We start from the raw sequence: 25,029 nt of genomic DNA on the forward strand, positions 1-25,029 counted from the left end.
AATTATTCATAATAACCGGCGATTATTCATAATTTTCACATTTATCACTTTGACCGTAACATGTATACAAACACATACAAACCACGCTCGGTGCGTTTCTATGAAGATGACCTACTCATTTGTCTAGTTTAGCCGACTTTACTCTAGTTTAGCCGACTGCCGATAGCTGCTAGAGCTGGCAGCGGTGGCCGCAGCCGGCCGGGCAGAGCTGGTGGCGCTCCATCCAGCGCCGCATGTGGTGCAGGTGCCCGCCGTGCGAGCAGCCCTGGCACCACGCGTACAGCCCGCGCACCACCTGCAAGAGGTACGATAAATGGCAATGCCAGATTTTGTATGGAAGGTGGCGTCTTTTTTTTTCGACCAAACCTTATTTTTTGGTTACAAAATAGTGTGATAAACCAAACTTACTATGACATGTATACCTCTAAACTCAGTCTGAACTGAGTTACGAGCATTAGAAGTTAGATGATTTTACATACTAGATTTGCTTTCTGCGCGCATGTTTTGTAAGAAATTGCATAGTAAGTTTGGTTTATTACACTATTTTTTAACCAAAAATCATGGTTTGGTCGATGACCGCGCGAAAAAAAAAGACGCCAATTTCCGGCATTGTCTTTTACCACTTATGTCGTTCACCAGTTATAGATCGTTTCATCTAAGAAGACGCGCCCAACCATTCTTTCGCTAATGTTTGAGTGTTATCGGTACACGCTCAATCATTCATGAGTGCACACGCACACTAAAATAATGACGCTCGGATTGCTCGGATCAAACACCCCGTGCTCCCTCGACTAAAAAAAGATGGGGCGCGTCTTGGATGAAACGAACTATAGCGAGTCGGGTGAACTGTCACCTTGATTCGGCGCCTTGAGTCGCAGGCGGCGTGCGGCCGCGTGCGGCGCCCGCAGCGCCCGCAGCACATGGCACCGACGTCGACTGCTGCGACAGACCTGGTGGCAGACGCAGCACAGTACCTGGTGGCAGACGCAGCACAGTACCTGGTGGCAGACGCAGCACAGGTCGGGCAGGTGGCGCGGCTGGCAGCGGTCGCAGGCGGCGTGCGGCCGCGTGCGGCGCCCGCAGCGCCCGCAGCACATGGCACCGACGTCGACTGCTGCGACAGACCTGGTGGCAGACGCAGCACAGTACCTGGTGGCAGACGCAGCACAGTACCTGGTGGCAGACGCAGCACAGTACCTGGTGGCAGACGCAGCACAGGTCGGGCAGGTGGCGCGGCTGGCAGCGGTCGCAGGCGGCGTGCGGCCGCGTGCGGCGCCCGCAGCGCCCGCAGCACATGGCACCGACGTCGACTGCTGCGACAGACCTGGTGGCAGACGCAGCACAGTACCTGGTGGCAGACGCAGCACAGTACCTGGTGGCAGACGCAGCACAGGTCGGGCAGGTGGCGCGGCTGGCAGCGGTCGCAGGCGGCGTGCGGCCGCGTGCGGCGCCCGCAGCGCCCGCAGCACATGGCACCGACGTCGACTGCTGCGACAGACCTGGTGGCAGACGCAGCACAGTACCTGGTGGCAGACGCAGCACAGTACCTGGTGGCAGACGCAGCACAGGTCGGGCAGGTGGCGCGGCTGGCAGCGGTCGCAGGCGGCGTGCGGCCGCGTGCGGCGCCCGCAGCGCCCGCAGCACATGGCACCGACGTCGACTGCTGCGACAGACCTGGTGGCAGACGCAGCACAGTACCTGGTGGCAGACGCAGCACAGGTCGGGCAGGTGGCGCGGCTGGCAGCGGTCGCAGGCGGCGTGCGGCCGCGTGCGGCGCCCGCAGCGCCCGCAGCACATGGCACCGACGTCGACTGCTGCGACAGACCTGGTGGCAGACGCAGCACAGTACCTGGTGGCAGACGCAGCACAGGTCGGGCAGGTGGCGCGGCTGGCAGCGGTCGCAGGCGGCGTGCGGCCGCGTGCGGCGCCCGCAGCGCCCGCAGCACATGGCCACCGACGTCGACTGCTGCGACAGCGACCACACGCTGCTCAACCACGCGTTGCGGATCACCTGGACACAACACAGTTATGAGAACATACTCTACACATACAGAAGTAGCGACTCATGATGTTTGCCTAATGTCATAACCGCACTCACCTCGGTAGCAACGTTCCACAGTTTGTGTCGTTGCAGCAGCTCGATGTAGCCCAGCAGCCATTGTTCTTGCAGGCTCTCGTCAATGTACGGGAATAAGTCACTCCTATAATACAACAATGAAAGGTCAACGCTCATTTAGAATAAGAGAGTAGATGTTCTTCACAATTTGTACTGTTAATTGTGAAAAATGTAAAACGTTAAAATAACGGTATCGTGCTGTCACAGTGACATTGACGTAGTAATGTCAATGTCACACTAGAAACGTCAGAATAGAGTTGCGCTAGAATTCCGTGGAGGGTAGTTGAACGGGAAGCATAATCGAGCAAAGCGTGCTGGCGCAGCGCGGCGCCCAGCAGCGGCCGCGCGTCCCTACCTGTGCTAGTGTCGCATGTACCTGTGCTCCTGCAGCGCGAGCATGACGGCGGCGGCGGTCTGCACGTCGCCCAGGTCGGCGTGCTGGCGCAGCGCGGCGCCCAGCAGCGGCCGCGCGTCCCTACCTGTGCTAGTGTCGCATGTACCTGTGCTCCTGCAGCGCGAGCATGACGGCGGCGGCGGTCTGCACGTCGCCCAGGTCGGCGTGCTGGCGCAGCGCGGCGCCCAGCAGCGGCCGCGCGTCCCTACCTGTGCTAGTGTCGCATGTACCTGTGCTCCTGCAGCGCGAGCATGACGGCGGCGGCGGTCTGCACGTCGCCCAGGTCGGCGTGCTGGCGCAGCGCGGCGCCCAGCAGCGGCCGCGCGTCCCTACCTGTGCTAGTGTCGCATGTACCTGTGCTCCTGCAGCGCGAGCATGACGGCGGCGGCGGTCTGCACGTCGCCCAGGTCGGCGTGCTGGCGCAGCGCGGCGCCCAGCAGCGGCCGCGCGTCCCTACCTGTGCTAGTGTCGCATGTACCTGTGCTCCTGCAGCGCGAGCATGACGGCGGCGGCGGTCTGCACGTCGCCCAGGTCGGCGTGCTGGCGCAGCGCGGCGCCCAGCAGCGGCCGCGCGTCCCTACCTGTGCTAGTGTCGCATGTACCTGTGCTCCTGCAGCGCGAGCATGACGGCGGCGGCGGTCTGCACGTCGCCCAGGTCGGCGTGCTGGCGCAGCGCGGCGCCCAGCAGCGGCCGCGCGTCCCTACCTGTGCTAGTGTCGCATGTACCTGTGCTCCTGCAGCGCGAGCATGACGGCGGCGGCGGTCTGCACGTCGCCCAGGTCGGCGTGCTGGCGCAGCGCGGCGCCCAGCAGCGGCCGCGCGTCCCTACCTGTGCTAGTGTCGCATGTACCTGTGCTCCTGCAGCGCGAGCATGACGGCGGCGGCGGTCTGCACGTCGCCCAGGTCGGCGTGCTGGCGCAGCGCGGCGCCCAGCAGCGGCCACACGTCCACCAGCGCGCGCCCGCCCTGCCCCGCGCCGCCCACGGCCAGGGCGCCCTCGCCCTCCTCCGTCTGGCGGGGAAACCGATAGATTTTGAGGTTTGATTTATAAGATTTCATATTTAAACTTAGTATCACCGTCCAGAAATACTGTTATGGAATGCTTATAAAACACTTCACAATTCGATATGTGGGTTCATAGCGAAAAGATCACCTAATTGTACTGTTCGTTTGTTTTTTTTTTGTTTTTTGTTCTTGTTGTGTTATTATTATCTACGAAGAACGAAGATAGCATTGAGCCTAAAAAGATACGCGAACTATCAGTTCCAAACATGTTTGGCACAGCCGTACGCTGTAACGAAGAGCTAGAACCCGCTTACTAGCTACTGCGCTGAGCGCTCAGCGGCGACGTTGGCGTCACACTTGGTCTGTAACAGGGTTCGAAAGGATAATTTACATAAGGATAATAACATGGATAATTATCGGTTGATAATAACAAAAAAATGCGCTCGTGAAGGTGAACTGTATTCGAAGTTTTTAAAGAACAATCAGTAACCAAAAACAAAGCAACATTCTCAATGAATAACTTGACTTGAAACAATGTAACATCAAAATTTCTTATGAATCAATATGACAAATGTATCTTATACTGTTGATAATTATCCGATAATTATGACGAAGCGTAATTATCTTGATAATTTCGAACCCTGGTCTGTAATGCTGCTGGGAGCGACTAGTCTACGTACCGCGCTGAGGTCGGCGTGCTGGCTGCCCTTGTCGCTGCCGGTGCTGCACGACGACGGCGGCGAGCTGCCCGCGCCCAGCGGAGACACCGCCGCCGTCACCGTCGAGCCCGAGCCTGCAACATAGAGGAAACAGCTCAGATCATAGAAGGGAATAGATGTGAAACGGGGGCGTGGCGCGTGTCTCCGCGATATGCCCAGAAACGAACATCGCCCGCGACGCCAGGTTAGTCGCGATTCAGTCGTACTGAGGAAATGTTCTCCGATATTGTTGGATAATGCGTCGTAACGTGCAATAACATAAGTGAAACGAAGAACTACAGGAACAATGAAGTCATTTACCACATGTAAGTATTGCAAATCCATTGGTATTTTGCTTATAAATAAAAAAAACTAAACATTTTTACGAACGAATTCAGTGCCGTGACATTTACTGCGATATCGAAATTAGTGGTGATAAAAATTCAAACACGTTGTACATTGACGATTTAGTTAGCAACCACTTTATGTCATGCGTAACTACTGCGCAATGTATTTTATTTCTTCCGATATCCACTGACGCGTGAAAATACACAGTACGGCCGCATGTGCCGGTCGTAACATAGTGCAGGGCTCGTGTTCTAATACGGTTTCCTATTATCGATAAATAGAAGTAAATTATTATTTTCTATTTTCTAATTTTGAATGAAAAAATCATGAGTTGCTTGCGATTTTTAAGTTTTTACAAAAACAATAACAATAGTAGAAGGGATTAGTAACTGTCAACTATGTAATTACTATAAGAGCTAGTTGAAAGCCTAATATAGGCATTATTTTTGATAAACATAGGCGGTACGAATTTCGTCATAATTAAAAAGTTAATGCGCGATAGTAGTTAATAATAATTACAGTGATCCTGTTATTATTATTAAAGTAAATAATAATATATTACCAATATTGTAAATACTGGTAAAAATCGCAAGTACCTACTTAACCCATGACTTTTCATACAAACTTTGTCAGTCTATAACTTTTATACTCCATCGATAACGACATTGAGCTTTGGTTGGGGTAAATTAATATATTAAGGTAACTTCATTTAGTCCCAATAATTGATTCTGAGTTTGACGTCCATACAAAATGGAACTGACTCCTTTATGCAAAAATCGTTAAAGAACATAATAATAACGTATAATAATAAAAAGGTTTTCATACAACTTTTTTTAAACCAATTTCGAGCCTTGCCCCCAGGATTTAAAGTATCGATATCTTATCGACTCCATTTTATCTTTCTTCTCTCTAATTGCTTTTTTCAAAGTGTGCGTCACGTCACGCGGCCATTGATTGGCCATAAGGCACGCCTTCTGGCCAATCACAGCACTTTTAAGCCGGTTGCACATGTTGTCGTAGACTCTCAGTCGCTTTGTTTTTACACAGTTGAATGTGTGTGTGGGAGCTGTGGTGGGGGAAATGTGGGGACACTGGTTCTCGTTGTAGTTACGCGCGACTTCATATCTATTCTCTTTCTATGATCTGAGGGAAACAGGCTATCAATCTAGAGTAGTTACTACATCGTTTATTCTTTGAACTAAGGGCACCAGACCAACCACCATTCTGGGGTGGGAACGGCAGGCCCCCCCGTTATATTCGTGAATGGTCACACCTAATAAAAAGTACATCAATTGCCTTGGCCGATGGTACGTCCCCTGTTGTTAACACACAACAATCATTGCATTTCGTATACTAAAAAGGAGAATGCCCAAAAGTGGTATCGCTCGAAATCTAATTGTACATTGAGGGTACCACACCGTAAATTCCTTTCTTCATTTGTAATGATTTGCGAAAGTAGTAAGAAATTGTAAAACCTCCGGAATAAAATCCGATTTTAATAAAAAGTATTGTAACAATGAGCTGCAATCAGCAACACCTATCACCGAGCAACGACACTACGTAGTTCGCACGGTTGTCAATAGATGGCGCTGTTCGTAGTTAGCTCGCGATATCATTTGATTTTTTCCTGTCCTTAAGTAGTCAGGGCTAACCACAAATCCTTTTCCCCTTGCAAAATGGTATAAATAACATTGGTATGCACGCAAGATTATTTTGTGTTTATATCTGATCCTTATCAAATAACGCTAGCTTTGGCGTAGCTAGGGTTTTTTTTAGGCAGGGTAACTATCCACAAATATAAAACAAGTATTCTAAGGTAAAACATGTAGCTATGCCAATGGACACCATTCATTTCACTTAAACCAAAATTACGTCAAAGTCCGGAGTTTTATAAAAAAAAAAAATAACTGTGCCAAATAGTCCTGTATGCATACTATAAATTAAGCTTTATTCGATTAATGTACAATGAATTTGATAGCGATACCAACTCCCATAGTCACTTGGGCATTCTCCTTTTTTCGAATGGGCGTGGCTAGCCAAATTCTAGTGTACAGATTGCAAGGTCGTCACGTGGTGACTGTCACTGTCAAAAGCTGGTATTATCAGCACACCAGACTGATGTGAGATGTGAGACTGATGTGTGATGAGATGCTTGCTAATTTGTTTAGTACACCATATTAAAATTTTATTTTGTCAAATGTGTAAAGTTGCGCACGTGATATTGGCGGAACAGTGTTCCCAGTGGCGAAAAAACACAAGTTCATCGCCATTAACAAAAGAAGAAGAGAAAGACTAGATATCACAGGTTGAGACAGCGTTGCTTGCTGTTACCTGTGTGTTCAGTGAGCGTAGTTGGCGCGGGCGCGAGCGGCGGCGGGTGGGGCTGGTGGGGCGGCGTGTGGGGGGGCACGGGCGGCGGGGCGGTGCGCAGCGGGGCGGCCATCATCAGAACACCAGACCAGCTGCCACAGCATCAAGCTTGAGTTAGCGTCGTTAGTACCTGTGTGTTCAGTGAGCGTGGGTGGCGTGGGCTGGTGGGGCGGCTGGGCCGGCCGTCATCAGCACACCAGACTAGCTGCCACAGCTTTAAGCTTGAGTTAAGCTCGATTCACACATATCAGTGAAGCCACAGTTCCGTCACAGTGTCCGCTCAGTTCAGTATCAGTGCTACAGTGTTGCGTCAGTGAAATATTTTGAATATTTTAAAATGTCAGAGAGCCGTTTCAATATTCTTGATCAGAAACTATGAAGTAAGTTATTTTGTTTTTGATGCCGCGGCGGCGTCCGTGATCCGACAAAAAATATCGTCGTCAACGAATACGTCCGTGATTGCCGGTGTCGGCACTGACACTGAGAGCACTGAGTCGTCACTGACGCTGACAAGTGGGGATGCGTTCATAGAAACTGTATGAAAGAATATTTCGCACTGTGCCGGTATTGAGCCTGAACTGTGACTTCACTGATATGCGTGAATCGGCCTTTAGCGTCGTTAGTACCTGTGTGTTCGGTGAGGGTGGCAGGCGCGGGAGCTAGGGGCGGCGGGTGGGGCTGGTGGGGCGGGGTGTGCGGCGGGGCGGTGCGCAGCGGGGCGGCCGTCATCAGCACACCAGACTAAAGCCTGGTCCGTGAGTACGTAGAATCCCGTCCAATGACCCCAAGCTGCCCATCGTTGTCGCTCGCACGTAATTATGTTGCTATCGCGCTCGCACACTCACTGCGGGTGCCAGTCGCGCAGTCGCGACAGCAATATAACTACGCGCGAGCGATAAGGATGGGTAGCTAGGGGTCATTGGACAAAATTCTACGTGCTCACAGACCAGACTATAGCTGCCTGCTTCAAGCTTGAGTTGGCGTCGTTAGTACCTGTGTGCTCAGTGAGCGTAGCAGGCGCGGGCGCGAGCGGCGGGGCGGCCGTCATCAGCACACCAGACTCTGCCACAGCATCAAGCTTGAGTTAGCGTCGTTAGTACCTGTGTGTTCGGTGAGGGTGGCGGGCGCGGGCGCGAGGGGCGACGGGTGGGCCGAGTGGGGCTGGTGGGGCGGCGTGTGGGGCGGGGCGGTGCGCAGCGGGAAACCCGTCATCAGCACACCAGACTAGCTGGCACAGCTTTCAGCTTGCGATAACGTTGCTATTACCTGTGTGTTCGGTGAGCGTAAAGTCTGGTCCGTGAGCACGTAGAATTTTATCCAATGACCCCAAGCTACCCATCCTTATCGCTCGCGCGTAATTATGTTGCTATCGCGCTCGCACACTCGCTGCGGGCGCCCGTCGCACAGTCGCGACAGCAATATAATTACGCGCGAGCGATAACGATGGGTAGCTAGGGGTCATTGGACAAAATTCTACGTGCTCACGGACCAGGCTTTAGTTGCCACGGCTTTTAAGCTTGAGCTAGCATCGTCAGTACCTGTGTGTTCGGTGAGGGTGGCGGGCGCGGGCGCGAGGGGCGGCGGGTGGGGCTGGTGGGGCGGCGTGTGGGGCGGCGCGCAGCGGGGCGGCCGTCATCAGCACACCAGACCAGCTGCCACAGCTTCAAGCTTGAGTTAAGCTCGATTCACACATATCACTGAAGCCACAGTTCCGTCACAGTGTCCGCTCAGTTCAGTATCAGTGCTACAGTGTTGCGTCAGTGAAATATTTTGAATATTTACATGTCAGAGAGCCGTTTCAATATTCTTGTTCAGAAATATTCTTGTCCAGACTAGCTGCCACAGCATCAAGCTTGAGTTAGCGTTGCTATTACCTGTGTGTTCGGTGAGGGTGGCAGGCGCGGGCTGGTGGGGCGGGTGGGGCGGGTGGGGCTGGTGGGGGGGCGTGTGGGCCGGCGCGGGCGGCGGGGCGGTGCGCAGCGGGAAGTTCGTCATCAGCACACCAGACTAAAGCCCGGTTGAGCACGTAGAATTTTGTCCAATGACCCCAAGCTACCCATCCTTATCGCTCGCGCGTAATTATATTGCTGTCGCGACTGAATTACGCGCGAGCGATAAAGATGGATAGCTTGGGGTCATTGGACAAAATTCTACGTGCTCACAGACCAGACTATAGCTGCCTACTTCAAGCTTGAGATAGCGTTGCTATTATATACCTGTGTGTTCGGTGAGGGTGGCGGGCGCGGGCGCGAGGGGCGGCGGGTGGGGCGGGTGGGGCTGGTGGGGCGGCGTGTGGGGGGGCGCGGGCGGCGGGGCGGTGCGCAGCGGGAAGGCCTCCTCGGGCAGCGTCCAGTCCGCCGCCTCGATGTCCACGTAGTGCGCCGACGCCGCCGACACCCAGCCCATGTTTTCACCTACAAAAATGTACGCATTATTTTGACACACTTTAGTTTTTTCCGAACCTCGGACTTTTTGTACATTACATACAGATTTTTTAAGTGTACAGAAGCAAGAGTCTTCATTTTTCTGTGCTTCTGCACAAAATGAGGTCCTGCACGAATTGATGGAAATGAAGGATTTGGCCAACATTACACGCTGGCTAGACTGGTAGATATTAGAGTATGGGACTATTCCAATCTCTCGTTTCTACCGTTGTCACTCCTGTATAACCAAGATCTTTACTTTGACTGCCAATAAGATCCAAACAAATGGCAAGCAAGAAGGCTAAAATTCTGAGAGGAAGTGGGTTATACGAATCGTAAATATAGGAGTTCGAAGTTAATGATAATATTAGAGATTCTACTTTATACAAGCTTCCACGAGGATTACATTAGGTATGCTCACTAGCGAGTGCGTCAAATAAATCGTCAAAAAATTTGTTCTTCAAAGTAGCCGAGGGGTACTGTGCAATCTATCATACCACAGAATAATAATAAGTACTACGTACAGAAGTTTTACTTCGCGAAGGTATTTAAAAAAATGTATGCTCAATGTCATTAACAATATGGTGTAATTTAGCCTGTCTCAAGAGTCAAGCACCATTTTGTTGACAAACGTCAGTGATCGGCACTGCGCCGAAGCTATAGGGCTGACTTCGGTAAAATGATGTGACGTGAGGTGCCAAACTGCGGAAAATGGCGGAGGAAATACATGATTTAGCATGAATCATCATGAATAATATTAACTACTTATTTACCTCTCAGTGTCTTGAGGCAACTTAAAAAAGTACATTCTGTGTTTTTATTATTATTTAGGCAGTTAAATTCTGCACAGTATTTAGTACACCATTTTTTTATTTTCTTCCATCATACACAAGAATACGAGTGCGTGAGTCAATGTTCGCTCGTATGTGAGGCCTTGTCGAATAGTATCCTGTAGGTGGGCCATCGTGCGTGTTTTGTTTTCGATGTAAACTCGCGGAGATGAACTGGCCTGATCATACTAGCAAACACAGCTAATGTAAACTCAAATTAAGCCCAAAGGACTCTGGGTACGTACAGTCGAACGTCGGAAGAGTAAACATCTTATTTACCGTTTTAAAAATATTTTGTTGCAAATCTGAAGTGATAATTTTATACGTACTGTCCTCTCGGAGTTGCTTGGCGTACTTGGCGGGCGGGATGTAGATGGTGAGCGTGGGCATGCCCAGCACGCCGCTGTTGTGGAACGACGTCTCCGCCCACTCCTCCGCCTCCTCCAGCGGCTCCTCCTCCACGGCGCTGTGGGATATATCCATTTAGCATTTTTTATCTACAACTAGCTGTGCCCGCGACTTCGTACGCGTGAAAACCCGTTTTCGCAACATTTTTCATTATTGCTCTGCTCCTATTGATTGTAGCGTGATGTCGTATAGCCTATAGCCTTCCGCGATAAAAATTAAATGCGCTATCTAACACTGAAAGAATTTTTGAAATCGGACCAGTAGTTCCGGAGATTAGCGCGTTCAAGTAAACAAACAAACAAATAAACTCTTCAGCTTTATAATATTAGTATAGATTAGTATAGATGAGAGAGCTCTTGGTCTGCGTCTCACTTTTATTCTAACCTTTTATAATTACAAAAAAATCTATTGTCTTTTTCTTGGTCTATTCCTTATTAATCATCTGGATTAGATCACCTAGCGGGGTGATCGAATCCTGGTGATTAAAGTGGACCATGGAGTGGGTCACCTCGGTGATCAAAGTGGACTCTAGGCGACATTTTGGTGTCCTTTGATCGCTAATGGAGGTCTACGGTCTGATGGTTCTCTGTGGTCTTTTGCTTGATGGTTTGTGAATATGTGATACATAATGTTGTATGTGTATAGATGAGGTTCTGGAAAATGTAAGCAATAACTGAATCTCGACTACTTGATTTTATCAAATTATTTGATTTTGGCGAGGCATTTTGATTATGATTCCAGTAGGCCTAGGATGCGCACGTTTATTGTTCCATTTAGCGATTTACGCGATAAGCCCGTACATTTGACATCTAAAATCATCGATAAAATTTTATCACGGCGCGCATCTTATCCGGCTGGTAAGGGTGGAGATGTTTGTCTATATGACATTCGTTCCTTTTTTAAGGAACTGGCAAAGAGGCTCACCGAAGTGACCGGTGCTGAACAAAAGGCTGGCAGCTATTTCGGTCAGAGAATAAGCCTGGCCATTCAACGTGGCAATGTTGCCAGCCTTTTGGGCACCATTCCCGACTGCGGCGCTGAGGGTGAAATATTTTTTGATGTAAGGTCATATCTGCCTCTTGCCTGTAGTGCGGCGGCGGCGGCGGCGGCGGCGGGTTGGCGGGAGGCGGCGGACGCACCAGCTAAAGCCTGGTCCGTGAGCACGTAGAATTTTGTCCAATGACCCCAAGCTATCCATCCTTATCGCTCGCGCGTAATTATATTGCTGTCACGACTGTGCGACCCGCAGTGAGTGTGCGAGCGCGACCGCAATATAATTACGCGCGAGCGATAAGGATGGGTAGCTTGGGGTCATTGGACAAAATTCTACGTGCTCACGGACCAGGCTTTAGTTCATACCTGTAGTGCGGCGGCGGCGGCGGCGGGTCGGCGCGCGGCTCGGGCGGGCGCGGCGGCGGCGGGCGGCGGGAGGCGGCGCGCGCCTCGCACACCGCGCGGACCACCTCCCACACGTGAGCCACCTGATACAAACATACGAGTTAGTAGTAGTCATCATTATCTCCACAGCATCTCGCAGGAGCACGACCGTTATCTAAAGTTCGGTCGCCGAGCATAACATGACTGCCTGAAAGCTCCCTGGCATCCAGGTACCGCCCGCTCGCTGGTCGTTCACTGGGCCTCGACCAACGTCGACTCATCCGGTGGTCTAGTACCGCGCCGAGGGCGGGACAGTGGTGCCAGGTAGAAGCCTGAGGTCAGTCCATCGCCAAAGCGACGCCTCAACCACCGACTGACAAAAGGTAACGACTGGTTTATTTAGTAGAGTAGTATGAGTTTTTCAATCCATCAGGGTGAATTAGATCATGTTTTGCTCCTATGGTGGAATCACTATCTAAATAGTTACGATGATCATGACAAGCTTCTAGGTCAAGTACCAATAATGTAGTCCATACCATGTGCCGGTTGTAGGAGCGCGCGACGGCGGCGTTGCGGGCAGCCAGCTCGTGCGGGCAGGCGCCGCGGATGCGGTAGTGCAGCGCGCACCCCACCAGCGCCGACGTGCGCCGGTCCCTACGCATAAAGGTCAAAGTTTACGTGTTATATTGCAGAGGATTCTTGACTTGAGGTTATAATACTCAATGTATCACCCACATTTGAATTAAATCACTTTGTATTTGATCTCAATGAGGGCTATCGTTTTTATACTTAACAGTTGACACCCCTGGCGATTGACAGGACCTTACTCTACAGTGGCGCCATCTTGATGAGTGCAAATGCGATAGTCCTCCTACCACTTTAGCGCTCACAAGTTGGTGCCACTGTCGGTAACGGTAGCAAGTGACAGGACCTTACTCTACAGTGGCGCTAACTGGTGAGCGCTAAAACGATAGCCCTCAGTGGATGCCATCCCTCTCACGCGAAGCGAGATGTTTATATGAACGACGATGACAGATGGACCCGAAACTACATAAATAGCGTCTCGGAGTAACCCTACGTCGGCGCCCCACGATAATATAGCAATAGAAGAAGGCTTTTGAAGTTATGTTCCATCCTACAAGTCTACGTTATCGCTCGAACCGGCTGCTATTTCTGTACATTTACGATACAGCAATCAAATCTACCTAGATGAGACTTCTCTGTGTTCTAAGAGTCCACAATCGAATTAACTGCAACGTCATAGCGGCATATGCACCCATAACACCTGTAGCAAAAAGAAACTCACATATCGTCTTCGTTGTCATCGTCCACGTCATCACTGCCGTTCACTTGTCCATTGGTTCCTTTCTCGTCGGCCTCCTTGGCCTTCTCGTCAGCCTCCTTAGCGGCCAGCTCGCCGGCCACGGGATCGACGCGCGTGCGGTAGCGGCACAAGGTAGAGGCGGCGCCGCCCGGGAACGCTCGCTCCAGCGCCGCCTGTGCGGATGCGCCTAGCGAGCCGGCCGTCGGCTGCTTGCGGCTGGGGACGAGGTAGGTTTATTTTAGGGAATCATAGATTTAGAGCGCTTTCACGTTAGAAGCACAAAAGCAGCGCGGCAACAGCGTTTTTATATTGTGAAGGCATCCGCTGTCACATAGTATGAAATTTTCGGCAGCGCGACTGTCGCGCTGCTAAATCGCCTAAATGTGAAAACACTTTTAAATCGTGTGTATGGAGAGTAGTGAGGAGATCTGTAGGAGAGTCAAAGGAACCATAGACTACAGAATTGTCAAACTTGAATGGGCGGTGGGCTAACTCGTGCTCTTTCACAAGTGCACAAAGTTCTCGAGTGGCGACGGCGAACTCGAAAATTTCGTGTAGGTAGTCCTCCCACTAGGTAGACCGACAGTCTGGTGAAGGTCGCAGGAACCACCGTTGTGGAAATCTTTCAGTATGGAATTTGGCCAATAGGCGTCATTTAGTTAAAAAGGAGATAAGGAAGACGTAGTTTGGCCAGGCCCCCGACTATCTGATGAAGGACCTGGATGCGAGCAACACAGAAGCGATCGTTGTGGAAATCTTTTGAGAAGGCTTTTGACCAACAGTAGGCAGCATTTTGGTTGAAGAACAATCGGTAGTCACCCCAGTCCGGGCACGACGCGGTCGCCGGGCGGGTGGCAGTAGGGGTGCAGCGCGGGCAGCGGCCGCTCGGGCGCCGCGTGCGCCAGCTCGCCGCGCGCAGAAACACAGACCCCGTGCGGGTTGGCCCACAGCACCGGGTGCGCCGCCTCCGTGAACCGGTGCCGGTACAGGCTGCAGTCCTGCCCACAACACACAGACGATATACATTTGCTGTCATATGCAAACGATAAATAACGGAATATTAAATGATATGTAAGGACCCTCGCCCACGGCGACTCGCCAACGTTTACGAAACACGCGACAGCATCGCTACTAACGACCGTTAGTGGCATTTGCAACGTACTACAGAAGTGATGCCAACGCGCTACAGCAGCGTGACTGCATCGCTACAAAAAGTCACCGTGGGCGAGGGCTCTGAAATGAGTAACTACCATCTTCTGGGCGAACTAGCTTCTCATAGCATCTGCACCCTCCCTGGTGAAATCGTTACCTTGGTACATACAGCGCGATGCAGCGACGCGAGCATGACTTTGGCGCTCCATCGAGTGTTTTGTACGTAAGCTGCAAGCAAGCTTATGACGGATACGCATCTATGACGCTTAGCCTCCGGGGACAGTAGAAGAAAAGAAGAAGCGACCCCATACTATATTTTAAAAGAGGGAATTTGCTACGAATACAAATTGAGTTTTATGATTGTAGTAGAGCTTGGAATGGAAACAATATTTCTTCAAATGACTGGCTTAAAGTGAAAAGTCTAATGACGGCTGTACACTTTCACCCAGAGACCACATGACATGCCGAGTGCGAGAATGTACATGGAGCTCTCACTACCTCGTCTCGCTGTTGCTCACTCTCAGTCTTGTGTTCGCACATAGGGCTATCTCGCGAGACAATCGGGCGAGCCTGGGCTCTCAGACCAGACTTAACAAGAGTGTACTGCATAAGGCCGACATTAGTGAGTGGACTCACCCGGCTGGTGGAGAGGAAGGTGTGCGGGTCGGCCTGCCAGGCGATGGCGGTGGTGACGTCGCGGTGCTCGGCGAAGGTGGCCAGCGGCACGTGCGGCCGGCGCACGTCCCACACGTGCACGGCGCAGTCCAGCACCAGCGCGCACGACGCCACCTGGAACCTGACCACAAACGTGCACTAGTCAATAGTCAACGTCTTCATTGCATTCCATGTTGTACGTAAAGTCTTAAACAATCTATAGTTTCAAACATAGACCCGGTTTGGGAATAGCAACATTGCAACAGATCACGATGGCGGCTCGGCACTTCGTTTTACAAACAAATACCAGCTGCGACTATGAGGGTCAGTAATGAGCACAAGAACGTCCGAATTGTGGAATGACTCTGGCTCGTATTCGTATACGGTTCGAGCCAGTCGCTGTGGTGACGGCTCGAAAAGTCGAAGGAATCAAAAAGTTGTGTATGACGACGTCGTCGTAAAGACGGCTAAGTATGTATAGTGCAGGGGTGACCAATGGTGGATACAATTTGAACTTAGACAAATGACTTGTAGATGAAGACGTCTTTGATTCCGCTGCAGGCAGACGTAAATCATTAGACCTGGCAGCTATTTCGGCAACACGCCTTTAAAATTCAAGGCTAAAGTGATTTAGTTAGTGTTAGTGGCCAACCATAGTTTTGATTAAAATGCATTTAAAAAGATTCATGTTACTTTTGATGACATACTTCTTCTGTGGTCTCCATTTGACGTGTCCAACCGAGGCGATCGTGTATATGGTGTGTTCCAGGTTCGGTTTCGCGTGGATGTCCCAGATCTGTTGACATTGAAATCATGTTTACAAACTATACTCAACATCAAATAAACCGCACCTTCCGCGACGCGAACTTTAACGATTTTCTTCTGACACAATCATGGTGCCCCAACAATATTGGTGTTATTTGAAAGCCCAATAAATATCCTTAAAGAAAGACACATTTGATTTCTTAATAAATGATTAACATATACCATCAATGTGACTTGAAAAAATACCTCACTTTGGGCCCACCTATGGGATCAATTAGACCAATTTTTATGGTTATAAAACCAAATAATGATCTCACGTGTCCTCTTTAACAGATGGATAGCGATTAATCCCAACTTAACAGTTTTATAGCCATAAAAGTTTGCTCAAGCGTAACTACCTATTTTTTGAAGAAGTGACTCTGGATCCTTCTAAAGACACATTTTTGGGGTATAAACCTTTCCTTTAATAAAATGAAGGTTAGAACTAGGCTTTTAAATGGTGCCAATATTGGTGGGAAGTGGGGATGCATACTTTTGAAAATGCTTGTCGCGGGAGGTGCGATTTATTTGATGTCGAGTGTATTTGCTTTTTAGGTGTGCAGTCTATTTGTTTATCAATTTGCTAAGCTCATAAGCAGTCTTTATCATTAAGTGATATCCAATAGGTCAGAAAGAGTGCAATTGTTTTACAATGTGGTAATAAGTACATAATTATGTCTATTGAGACTGTAAGTAGGTGTAGACGATATTATTAACTCCCGCTAAATCAATACTCGTGCTGCAGTTATCTTAATTGACTAACTGATAAACAAAAGCCAAACATAGCAACTGCTGTGCTCGATAGCTCGTGGAGTGTGCTAGAAAAACTAATATTACCATATTGTAACATATTATTGGACTATACAACTTTACTTCTTTGTTACGGCCGAATACTGAAACGCCATTTAAATATTTGACGGCTTCTCAAATAGTTAAGCAGCTCCTAAACTTACATTTCGCATACTCAAAACAATATCTGAGCAGTTCTCAATTTTTAAGCACCTCTCAAATTAAGTTGCACTCAAACGCCACTTAAATGAATTTTCGCATACTGAAACGCCATTCAACGCTAAGCATTACTCAAACAACTGTCAAATCGTCTTAAGCAGCTGTTAAATTTGAGAGTGCTTGCGCGGTATCTTAAATCAGGCCTGGCTCACTCCGCGCGGTACATCCGATAATTACCTACATCGAAGCGCCCCGCCGGCGGGTATTATATCAGTCGAGTGTCACGCGCGCGCTCGTCAGGACGCTGGCGTGCGTTGTAGTATGATTATAATTCTATGATCGAAGTATTATTTAAAAATGGACATAAAGAGAAAGAAATATTGTGCGGCGTTCGGGTGTTTAAATTCGAAAAGTAATCTACCGGATTTATCTTTTTTTTCGCTTCCCAAAGATGCTGAAAGGTATGTTGGCCATGTAGGTAATCAATAATTCTTAGGATAGTATAGGAACCTAACCTACTATGAAGGTTTTCCATAATGAATGCACACTTACCTACATACGTACCTCATTACAAATAAGTACATTAATTATTTTTTCAATAGACAGCAACCCTAACAGCGTAAGAAGAGTTCAGAGGCACGCGATAGAAAGAGACAAAACTTGTAGGTGAATAAAATTGTAGGTACGTAGTGCTGTGCGAGCTGAATTCCACTGTATCGCGTCGTAGCAAGACTCGCATTTATTTAAATCGTCTTGCGGAGTAATCCTTCTGTACCTGTACTATTACTTATTCTGTGCTTAAATCCTATTCTTATACCTAAATCGACCTAAATAGTGGTAAATAATGTGTGTCATCGTTATCATTTCTTTCGAGCCTCGAGGAAATACCTAGATCTAATCGCAGGAACGCAATAAGGCTGAACGCTATTGAAAAATATTATTATAATGACATGCAATTCCGAGCGAGGTTCCGCGTCTCTAAAGAAACGGTGTTGTTTCTGGATTCATAATTTGGAAGCTCTTTGAAACCCACACCAAATGCCATACAACCAGTGGACCAAATACTTATTATAACCCTACTGTTCTACGCAACGAGAAGTTATGAACGTGTACTAGGTGATATCTTCCACATCTAACAGCCAACTGTGCATCGTATAGTGCACGAAGTAACAACCAAAATAGCCGCTATGAAATCGCTTTACATAAACATGCCTATTTCTGAGGATTAAGGGGACATCGCATAGCAGCATTTCCAAGAGTTGTTGATTTGTCAATTTGATGCTCTGTCAGTCAACAATGATAAATGTCAATTGTGGTTACGTTTCGGTCCACGATCGCCACTTAATAGATTTCAACAATAAAAAGTATCACATTTAAAATTATTTTATTAATTAAATAAAAATGCAAGCATTAATTTTTTTATATGATAAAACGAGATTTATATATAATAGAAACTAAAAATAAACTGTTCTATGTTAAGTTGATTGAGTATATTTCCATAAAAGACAATACATAACCAAACGATGCTGCGTGTAATGGATAAAAGACGTAAAGTTATCATTTGTGTAAATGAAAACATACTTTTTTTGGTAAATGTTGCCATTATGTAAACATTTGAGAGCTGCTTAGCTGCAGGGCTAAGATGCGCGCCGTGATAAACTGCTATCGCGGCGTTATATCGATTTTGACGTCACTATATCGTTTTATCTGCCGGCGCTAACATGGCACCCCGAAAATTATCATGTCATCTGTCAAAATGTGATAGTGATAGATTTGTTTTTTTTTTTGTGATAAACCTGGCAAGCCCTAACATGAAGCGCTAACTATATCATATTTTGACATCACGATAGGATAGGATATGGTGTTTTTATCGTCCTCGATCCTTGCCCACGATAGCAAGACGATAGGAGATTAACTTTTTTGCAAGCTACTTTAACTCTATTTATTTATCATTTATAATGGTAAATGACATTTTACGACTAATTTGAGGCTAGTAAAATTCAAAGAAAGGAATCTAGCACCTTTGTGATACTTTTACTTCTAGGTGGAGATTGAGTTCTAGTTCAAGAGTTTATCAGTGTGAGGCGAATCTTGCGACAGTTTATAATCGCTAGCTGCAAAATCTTAGTGCTCCCACAGTCCCACCCACATATTAATTATTACATTACCTACCTTGTAAAATAACCATTACTTACCTACTTAGGTAGGCAGTCAACAGTACATCAGACAATACATATTAAGTTGCAAATGTCGTGAGATACCCCACAGTGTTTAGCTTGATTTAAGTACCTACTGTCATCTGTACATAATCTTGTAAAATTATTGAAAATGGGGCGGAATGTGGTGACCGAGCTTCTTGTGTCTACATCAAACAGTGGCAAGGTCATTGTCAGAAATTAGCATTGGGTGGGATGTGTAATCAAACTTGCTATAATAACAATGAGAATAAATGAATTTTACTAATTTTATAACTTGATGGTGATACCATACATACATTCCACATTACTATCAATCTAATTCCTCCATGTGGTCTTTTTTAAGGGCTTTAATGTGACAGGATGATAATCTTGTACAATTTATTCTATTATAATAAATTCATCATCATCTCAGCCATAGGACGTCCACTGCTGAACTTAGGCCTCCCCCAATGCTTTCCATGTTGCCCGATGGGGCAGCAAGGTTCTGGGGTGGAGGCCGGGTACCGGAATACGCAGCGTGGGACGTCCACCCACAAGGTGGACCGACGACATCATAATGGTAGCAGAAAGGCGCTGGACGCAGGCAATAAATTCATTATTGCAGTGTAATTTCAAAATAATTCAACCATTATTTACAAAATCTTTATTTGGAAAACTTTTGTTTTACAATAGCTATTTATAATTTCAAATACAAACAGAATTCCATGAATTAGTTAGCCTAGCCAGTACCCTTGAAGTTTTTCTTGCTGATTGTTATTGTAAATTTTCATGATAGTGAGCAAGACTTGATTATGTCTGTTTTAGAATGAAATAATCACTCATAATCCCACACTTCTTCATCCACTGTCTGAAAAAAGAAAGAATACTATTTAAACACAATTATAAATATTACAATTACATAAACAGTTCATAAATAGAAACATTTACTTAATCCTATTTGTATTTTAAGTTTACATACAAAATATTGATCACAGTATTATTACACGGTGAAAGAACTATGTGAAATAAATATAGGAAAGAAGGTGAAAGCTTATTTGTAGGAATAAAGATATTTTTCCTTTTCTCCGGTGCTGTTACTTATGAAAATCAAGATCTGCGGAGTATAGCTAATATTTTAGACTTTAGGTACTTACTTTGCTACTTATGAGTGTAACTTTATTTCTCAAATCTCAATAAACTTTCTGACTGCTTCATGTAAGTTAAATAATTACTGTAAACCTCGCATTATGGGGTAGGTAGTGGAGTTCGGTTATTCTGTTAATTTTGAAGACTTCATTCTTTAATACTATCGGTATGATTAGGAATTCTTCATTGTTTTTCTTTAACTTGGTTATCTCTTCGTTTGATATTTTCCGTACTTTAGAAATATTAAAAATAAGACTGGAAACATAAAAATACAATTTTAAAAACACAAACAAATACAATCAAGCAGTCATGTAATGTCAACAAAATTGACATAACTTTTTTTTAATGACGTTCTCACTGCTTTAAGATATGTGTTTTTAGCCGAATTAGTAGCAGAAATGAACGAGATTGAACGAATGAGCTAAAATATTTCAAGGTTGGCCAACATAATAACGCAAATTTTTCTTAATATGGCAACAATTTGGTTATCACGCGATAGCGGTCGATAGACTTTTCTATCGATGGTCCCATGTTAGGGAAAATGATAAAATTATCTACGTGATCGAAAATTGTCTTATCATATCATGTCATTGTCGATGCGCGCATCTTAGGCCTACTGATCACGGCATTCACGGCTTCAAATCCGTTGAGTAGCGTTTGAGAATACCATTTAAAATTGAAGGATACTTAAATTTAGGAGCCCGTCAGCTGAGTGACAGATTTGAGTAGTGTTTCAGTATTCGGCCGTAAGTATTTTATAAGTAACAAAGGATTCTTATTTTCATTTAATTTATTTTTAAAATCATTGTCTGATTCAGCAATAAAGTAGGACACGTGAGATTGTGTTCTCGTGCATAATGGCGGACTTGTCCTGAATTTAGTGCCTAAACTGTGGACAAGTGTTGCAGCGCCTGTGAATAGACACGTTATCGGTGACCTACTTCGCCCGTCTGGGTTACGTCCAGCCGCCTAATGTTAATGACTGATTAAAACTGCGCGTGCCATTTCAAACACAAACTTGTCTATTTGATATGAGTAGTTATGACTAAAACAGTTATTGGTTTGAAATATTCATTTAAGGCGTCACGAGATTTGTACTAAATGCAGGCTGATATCAATGTTGTCCACGCGTTATCGGCAACTTTAGTGTTGTGGGTGGTGGACCGTGTTGATCGCTTAACAATTAGTTAAACCCTCAACTTTTTGTTCACCCTGGTTTATCTATCTTTTATGCTATGCATGCAAGCAATTTAACTAAGTTTTTCATATTTGTAGTAGGTAGATGATAGATGCAATACTTAGTCAAAGCGCACAATGGCCCAATCAAGAGGCCAAGTGTTGTTTCGAATTTCGATTACCATGATAATCTATTCAAATCACATCAGGAAGCCAGCTGCAGTAAATCTCACAGGCCTAGAATACCAAACCCCAAAGAATCTTTTACATTCTCTGTGATAAACCTCAAAATCGCTCTTTATTTCTAGGGTATTTTACCTTGATAGTCTTGTCCCGGGAAGCCGTGGCCAGCCAGGGCAGCTCGGGGTGCCAGTCGCAGGCGAACACGGGCCCCGAGTGCGCCGTGAAGTGCACAAGTTGCTTCCAGCCTCAATATTACCTTGATAGTCTTGTCCCGGGAAGCCGTGGCCAGCCAGGGCAGCTCGGGGTGCCAGTCGCAGGCGAACACGGGCCCCGAGTGCGCCGTGAAGTGCACAAGTTGCTTCCAGCCTCAATATTACCTTGATAGTCTTGTCCCGGGAAGCCGTGGCCAGCCAGGGCAGCTCAGGGTGCCAGTCGCAGGCGAACACGGGCCCCGAGTGCGCCGTGAAGTGCTGCAGGCAGCGCTCGTGGCGGCGCACGTCCCACAGCTGCACGGAGCCGTTCTCGGACACGGCGGCGAACTGGTGCGCCTGGTGCGGGCTGAACTGCACGTCGCGGATCGACTCCGTGTTGCTGGTTTAGTAGACAATAGATAGATAGAAATATTTATCGTAAACCACGCTAGACAAGAAAAGTTGAGGAAGAGAAAGATATGTACAAAAGATATGAGACAATTTAGGCGGTATTATCGCTATAAAGCGATCTCTTTCAGACAACCTAGAGGACACTTGTTAAATAGTCAACAATCAAACCAATGTGACCTAGCATCATCAGTAGCTTCCATTATGGCGCATCCACACATGCCGCCGGCTTTCAGTCTGCCTTGCCAGTAAAAGATGCACGACCGCCGGGTTGGCCGCCGGCCGCGCCCTGCCCGGCATGTGTGGATGCGCCATTATACTCACCCAATGTTATCAGAATAAGCTTATTTATTATTTTATGCCACTCTTCACATTTGAATGCAGGGAGAAGCAAAATATTCCAAAAAGTGTGAAATCAATTGGTGCAAAAACCGTTTTATGCTAACAAAACCTAGGGATAAAATTAGATAAAAAATTGACCTTTACCTGATAAATGTCCTGGCAACTTCTTTCATGCGAAGATCAAAGCATTTCATCATACCATCTTGAGACCCAGATATCAGCAATGCTGGCTCAGTCAGATGGAAGCTAACCTGTTATTAACATAAAAAATAGGGTACAATAAAATTAACTTGATATTGTAATTGTTATTAACCCATTATAGACTAGCGGTCCCATATGGTACCACTTTTTTGAGTGTTTTAATTTGGCTCTATACATTAACACCTGAAAAGAAGCAGTGCTCTGATTGATGCAAGTCGTAGCCAACAGATATGGTCTATACTTCTAGGAATAAAAATTGACAGTTATTCTTTTCAGTTGTGTGTAATTGATGATTGAAGTCAGTGCATCAAATTTTTCTCTTAAAAATTGACGCGCCATTCAAGTAAGTGATCTTATTTTTTTGTGCAATAGTGAAATACTGATTTTGTCACAATATTGTATTTTCTATAAGTTCTCTTATTGTGAAATGGTGTAAAATTACGTCGATAGGTAATAATAATGGGAAATATTGTATGTCAAAATTACTGGTACCGTACGGTACCGCTAGCCGCTTACCGTGTCTTTTTAATTATTTTATGATTTTTAGTTTTTACTGTATTTATTGGGAAGTATGTGATATATTCAATGGTATATAAGGTATACAGGAAGATAAAGTAAAATAGTTTCCTATACTTTACAAAACCATGGGTTTTTATTTATTTTAGATGTAACTTACACGAAACATTGGCAGTTTTGGAGGACGATGAAGGTCCCAAGACGAAGCAGATATTTATAGAACGAACTCAAGATGATTGCAACTCTCGAACAATATTAGAGTATAGAAAATGTAACGTGGGGCTATGTGCAGCGTGCAATGCCAAGCTCCATTCCAAATTTTGGAATATTCAAAGATAAAAATGAATATTGCTTACCCAATATACAGTATTTTTTACATTTAATGTCACTCCTGTTATTAGCTTGTATATTAATACATATAATAATAATAATAAAATATATAATTTACCCTATTTTTATAAAGCCCATGATAAAGATATGTTATAACCGACTGACACGGTAAGAGGCTAGCGGTACCATATGGTACCAGCATTTTTTTTCTAGATTACAGGTCGGATCATTTTTTTAATGCTTGTATAGCATTATGTAGACCATAATTATGAACATATTTCAAAAAAACAAAAATCTGACACTTTAAGAAAACTCAGTCTATAATGGGTTAAAGACCAGTTATGGATCATTAACAATCAATTCAGAATGAATTAACAAGATAACTGGATATACTTAATAGATAAAAGTGTATTTTTAAACAAGCAAATATGGGATTGGCTGTTTAATTAACACTAATTCCATTGTTATTGTTGCTGCAATAATTGATGTAATGGAAAACATTGGTGGTTAGGTATATAGTATGGTTTCTAGATTAGAAGTTTGATATAGGTTGAAGTTCTTACCTTATTGACAGTCCTTTTATGGTCAGAGAAGACATGCTCTTGCTTAGAGCGACCGGAGCGGCCGAGGTTCCACACCACCACAGCCCCATTGGTGGCTGCTGTGGCTAATGTGTTTTCTGGATGAAAAAGTACAGATGATGATAGGAACAATATTGAGGTTTATGTTAGATACAGAAAGAAATATAGTTGTATTTTAATTTTATTCACCTTCAATGGTACTCCAAGCTACATCTATTGAAGAAAAATTCAGGTTCAGGTTTTTGCCAACACGCAGATTACAGACTTCGGTAAATTCAGTTTCCCCAATTGAAAACACTTTGAATACTGTAAAAAAAATAGCATTATTATATGAACCACAAATAAATAAAAAATAATGTTCATAAATCATCATTGTATTAGAATACAATTTTACCATTTCTCCCGGCAATTACAACTTGGCTGCAGTCTTTGTTGAGGGCCAAAGCATTAGCTGGGCCCTCCTGAGAGACGCAAATAGTATTAGAAGGAATCATTTCACTTTAGATACAAAAACACAACGATATAAAATTTGCACTTAAAGTAAGCGGCATTGTTAATAAAGGATGATAGAAACAGACTCAGTTTATTACACTATCACTGCACATGATTACTTTAACGCGGCTAGTAACAGATAAACGTGTGAAATGTTTGTAATCTTCACAAAAACAAAGGTTTGTTTTGATTATTTGCACTAAAATTGAGGTTAGCTAGCTGTCCAGTGTTGCCAACTCGGATTTTGAAAAAGTCGTAGGACAGATTAGAAAATTACGTAGAAATGGTACAATTTCCAAATAGAAAATACGTAGATCTACGTACTTTTTTTTCTGAGTGAAATGAAGAGAGTAGGGGTAGGTAAAAGTAATAAAACGACAATTTATATTACCCTAAAAATAGTACACTTTTATTGTGTATCATTTTCAGACAAAT

At 45.9% G+C, this 25,029-nt stretch overlaps 1 protein-coding gene and 1 long non-coding RNA gene across 2 annotated transcripts; both read right to left on the minus strand.

The window, feature by feature from the left end:
* Positions 1 to 149: 149 nt before the first annotated feature.
* On the minus strand, positions 150 to 24,812 carry LOC135075482 (uncharacterized). Its single transcript, XM_063969921.1, has 24 exons — positions 24,497 to 24,812; positions 24,292 to 24,408; positions 24,085 to 24,200; positions 22,619 to 22,725; positions 21,911 to 22,124; positions 15,807 to 15,895; positions 15,082 to 15,241; positions 14,113 to 14,291; positions 13,384 to 13,509; positions 12,506 to 12,623; positions 11,952 to 12,073; positions 10,514 to 10,650; positions 9,148 to 9,345; positions 7,879 to 7,993; positions 6,893 to 7,023; positions 4,196 to 4,308; positions 3,361 to 3,521; positions 3,113 to 3,274; positions 2,882 to 3,026; positions 2,493 to 2,839; positions 2,099 to 2,201; positions 1,373 to 2,011; positions 999 to 1,313; positions 150 to 295 (listed from the first exon to the last, which is right to left on the minus strand). Exons 1-24 carry the CDS (start codon positions 24,594 to 24,596, stop codon positions 170 to 172), a joined length of 4,140 nt encoding a protein of 1,379 aa, XP_063825991.1. The 5' UTR covers positions 24,597 to 24,812; the 3' UTR covers positions 150 to 169.
* Positions 19,678 to 20,791, minus strand: LOC135075632 (uncharacterized). The gene is made up of 2 exons (XR_010258077.1): positions 20,183 to 20,791; positions 19,678 to 19,896 (listed from the first exon to the last, which is right to left on the minus strand). It is a non-coding gene; the product is annotated as an uncharacterized LOC135075632 (long non-coding RNA).
* Positions 24,813 to 25,029: the final 217 nt, after the last annotated feature.

This window comes from Ostrinia nubilalis, chromosome 10, assembly GCF_963855985.1.
Source record: "Ostrinia nubilalis chromosome 10, ilOstNubi1.1, whole genome shotgun sequence".
Lineage (NCBI taxonomy): Eukaryota > Metazoa > Arthropoda > Insecta > Lepidoptera > Crambidae > Ostrinia > Ostrinia nubilalis.

Coding starts and splice junctions, on each gene's coding strand:
- LOC135075482 (XM_063969921.1), bottom strand. CDS start 24,596: ATGATTCCTTCTAATACTATTTGCGTCTCTCAGGAGGGCCCAGCTAAT. Junction 22,125..22,618: donor GTTGCCAGGACATTTATCAG/GTAAAGGTCAAT, acceptor CTACTAAACCAG/CAACACGGAGTCGATCCGCG. Junction 14,292..15,081: donor CCTTCCTCTCCACCAGCCGG/GTGAGTCCACTC, acceptor TGTTGTGGGCAG/GACTGCAGCCTGTACCGGCA.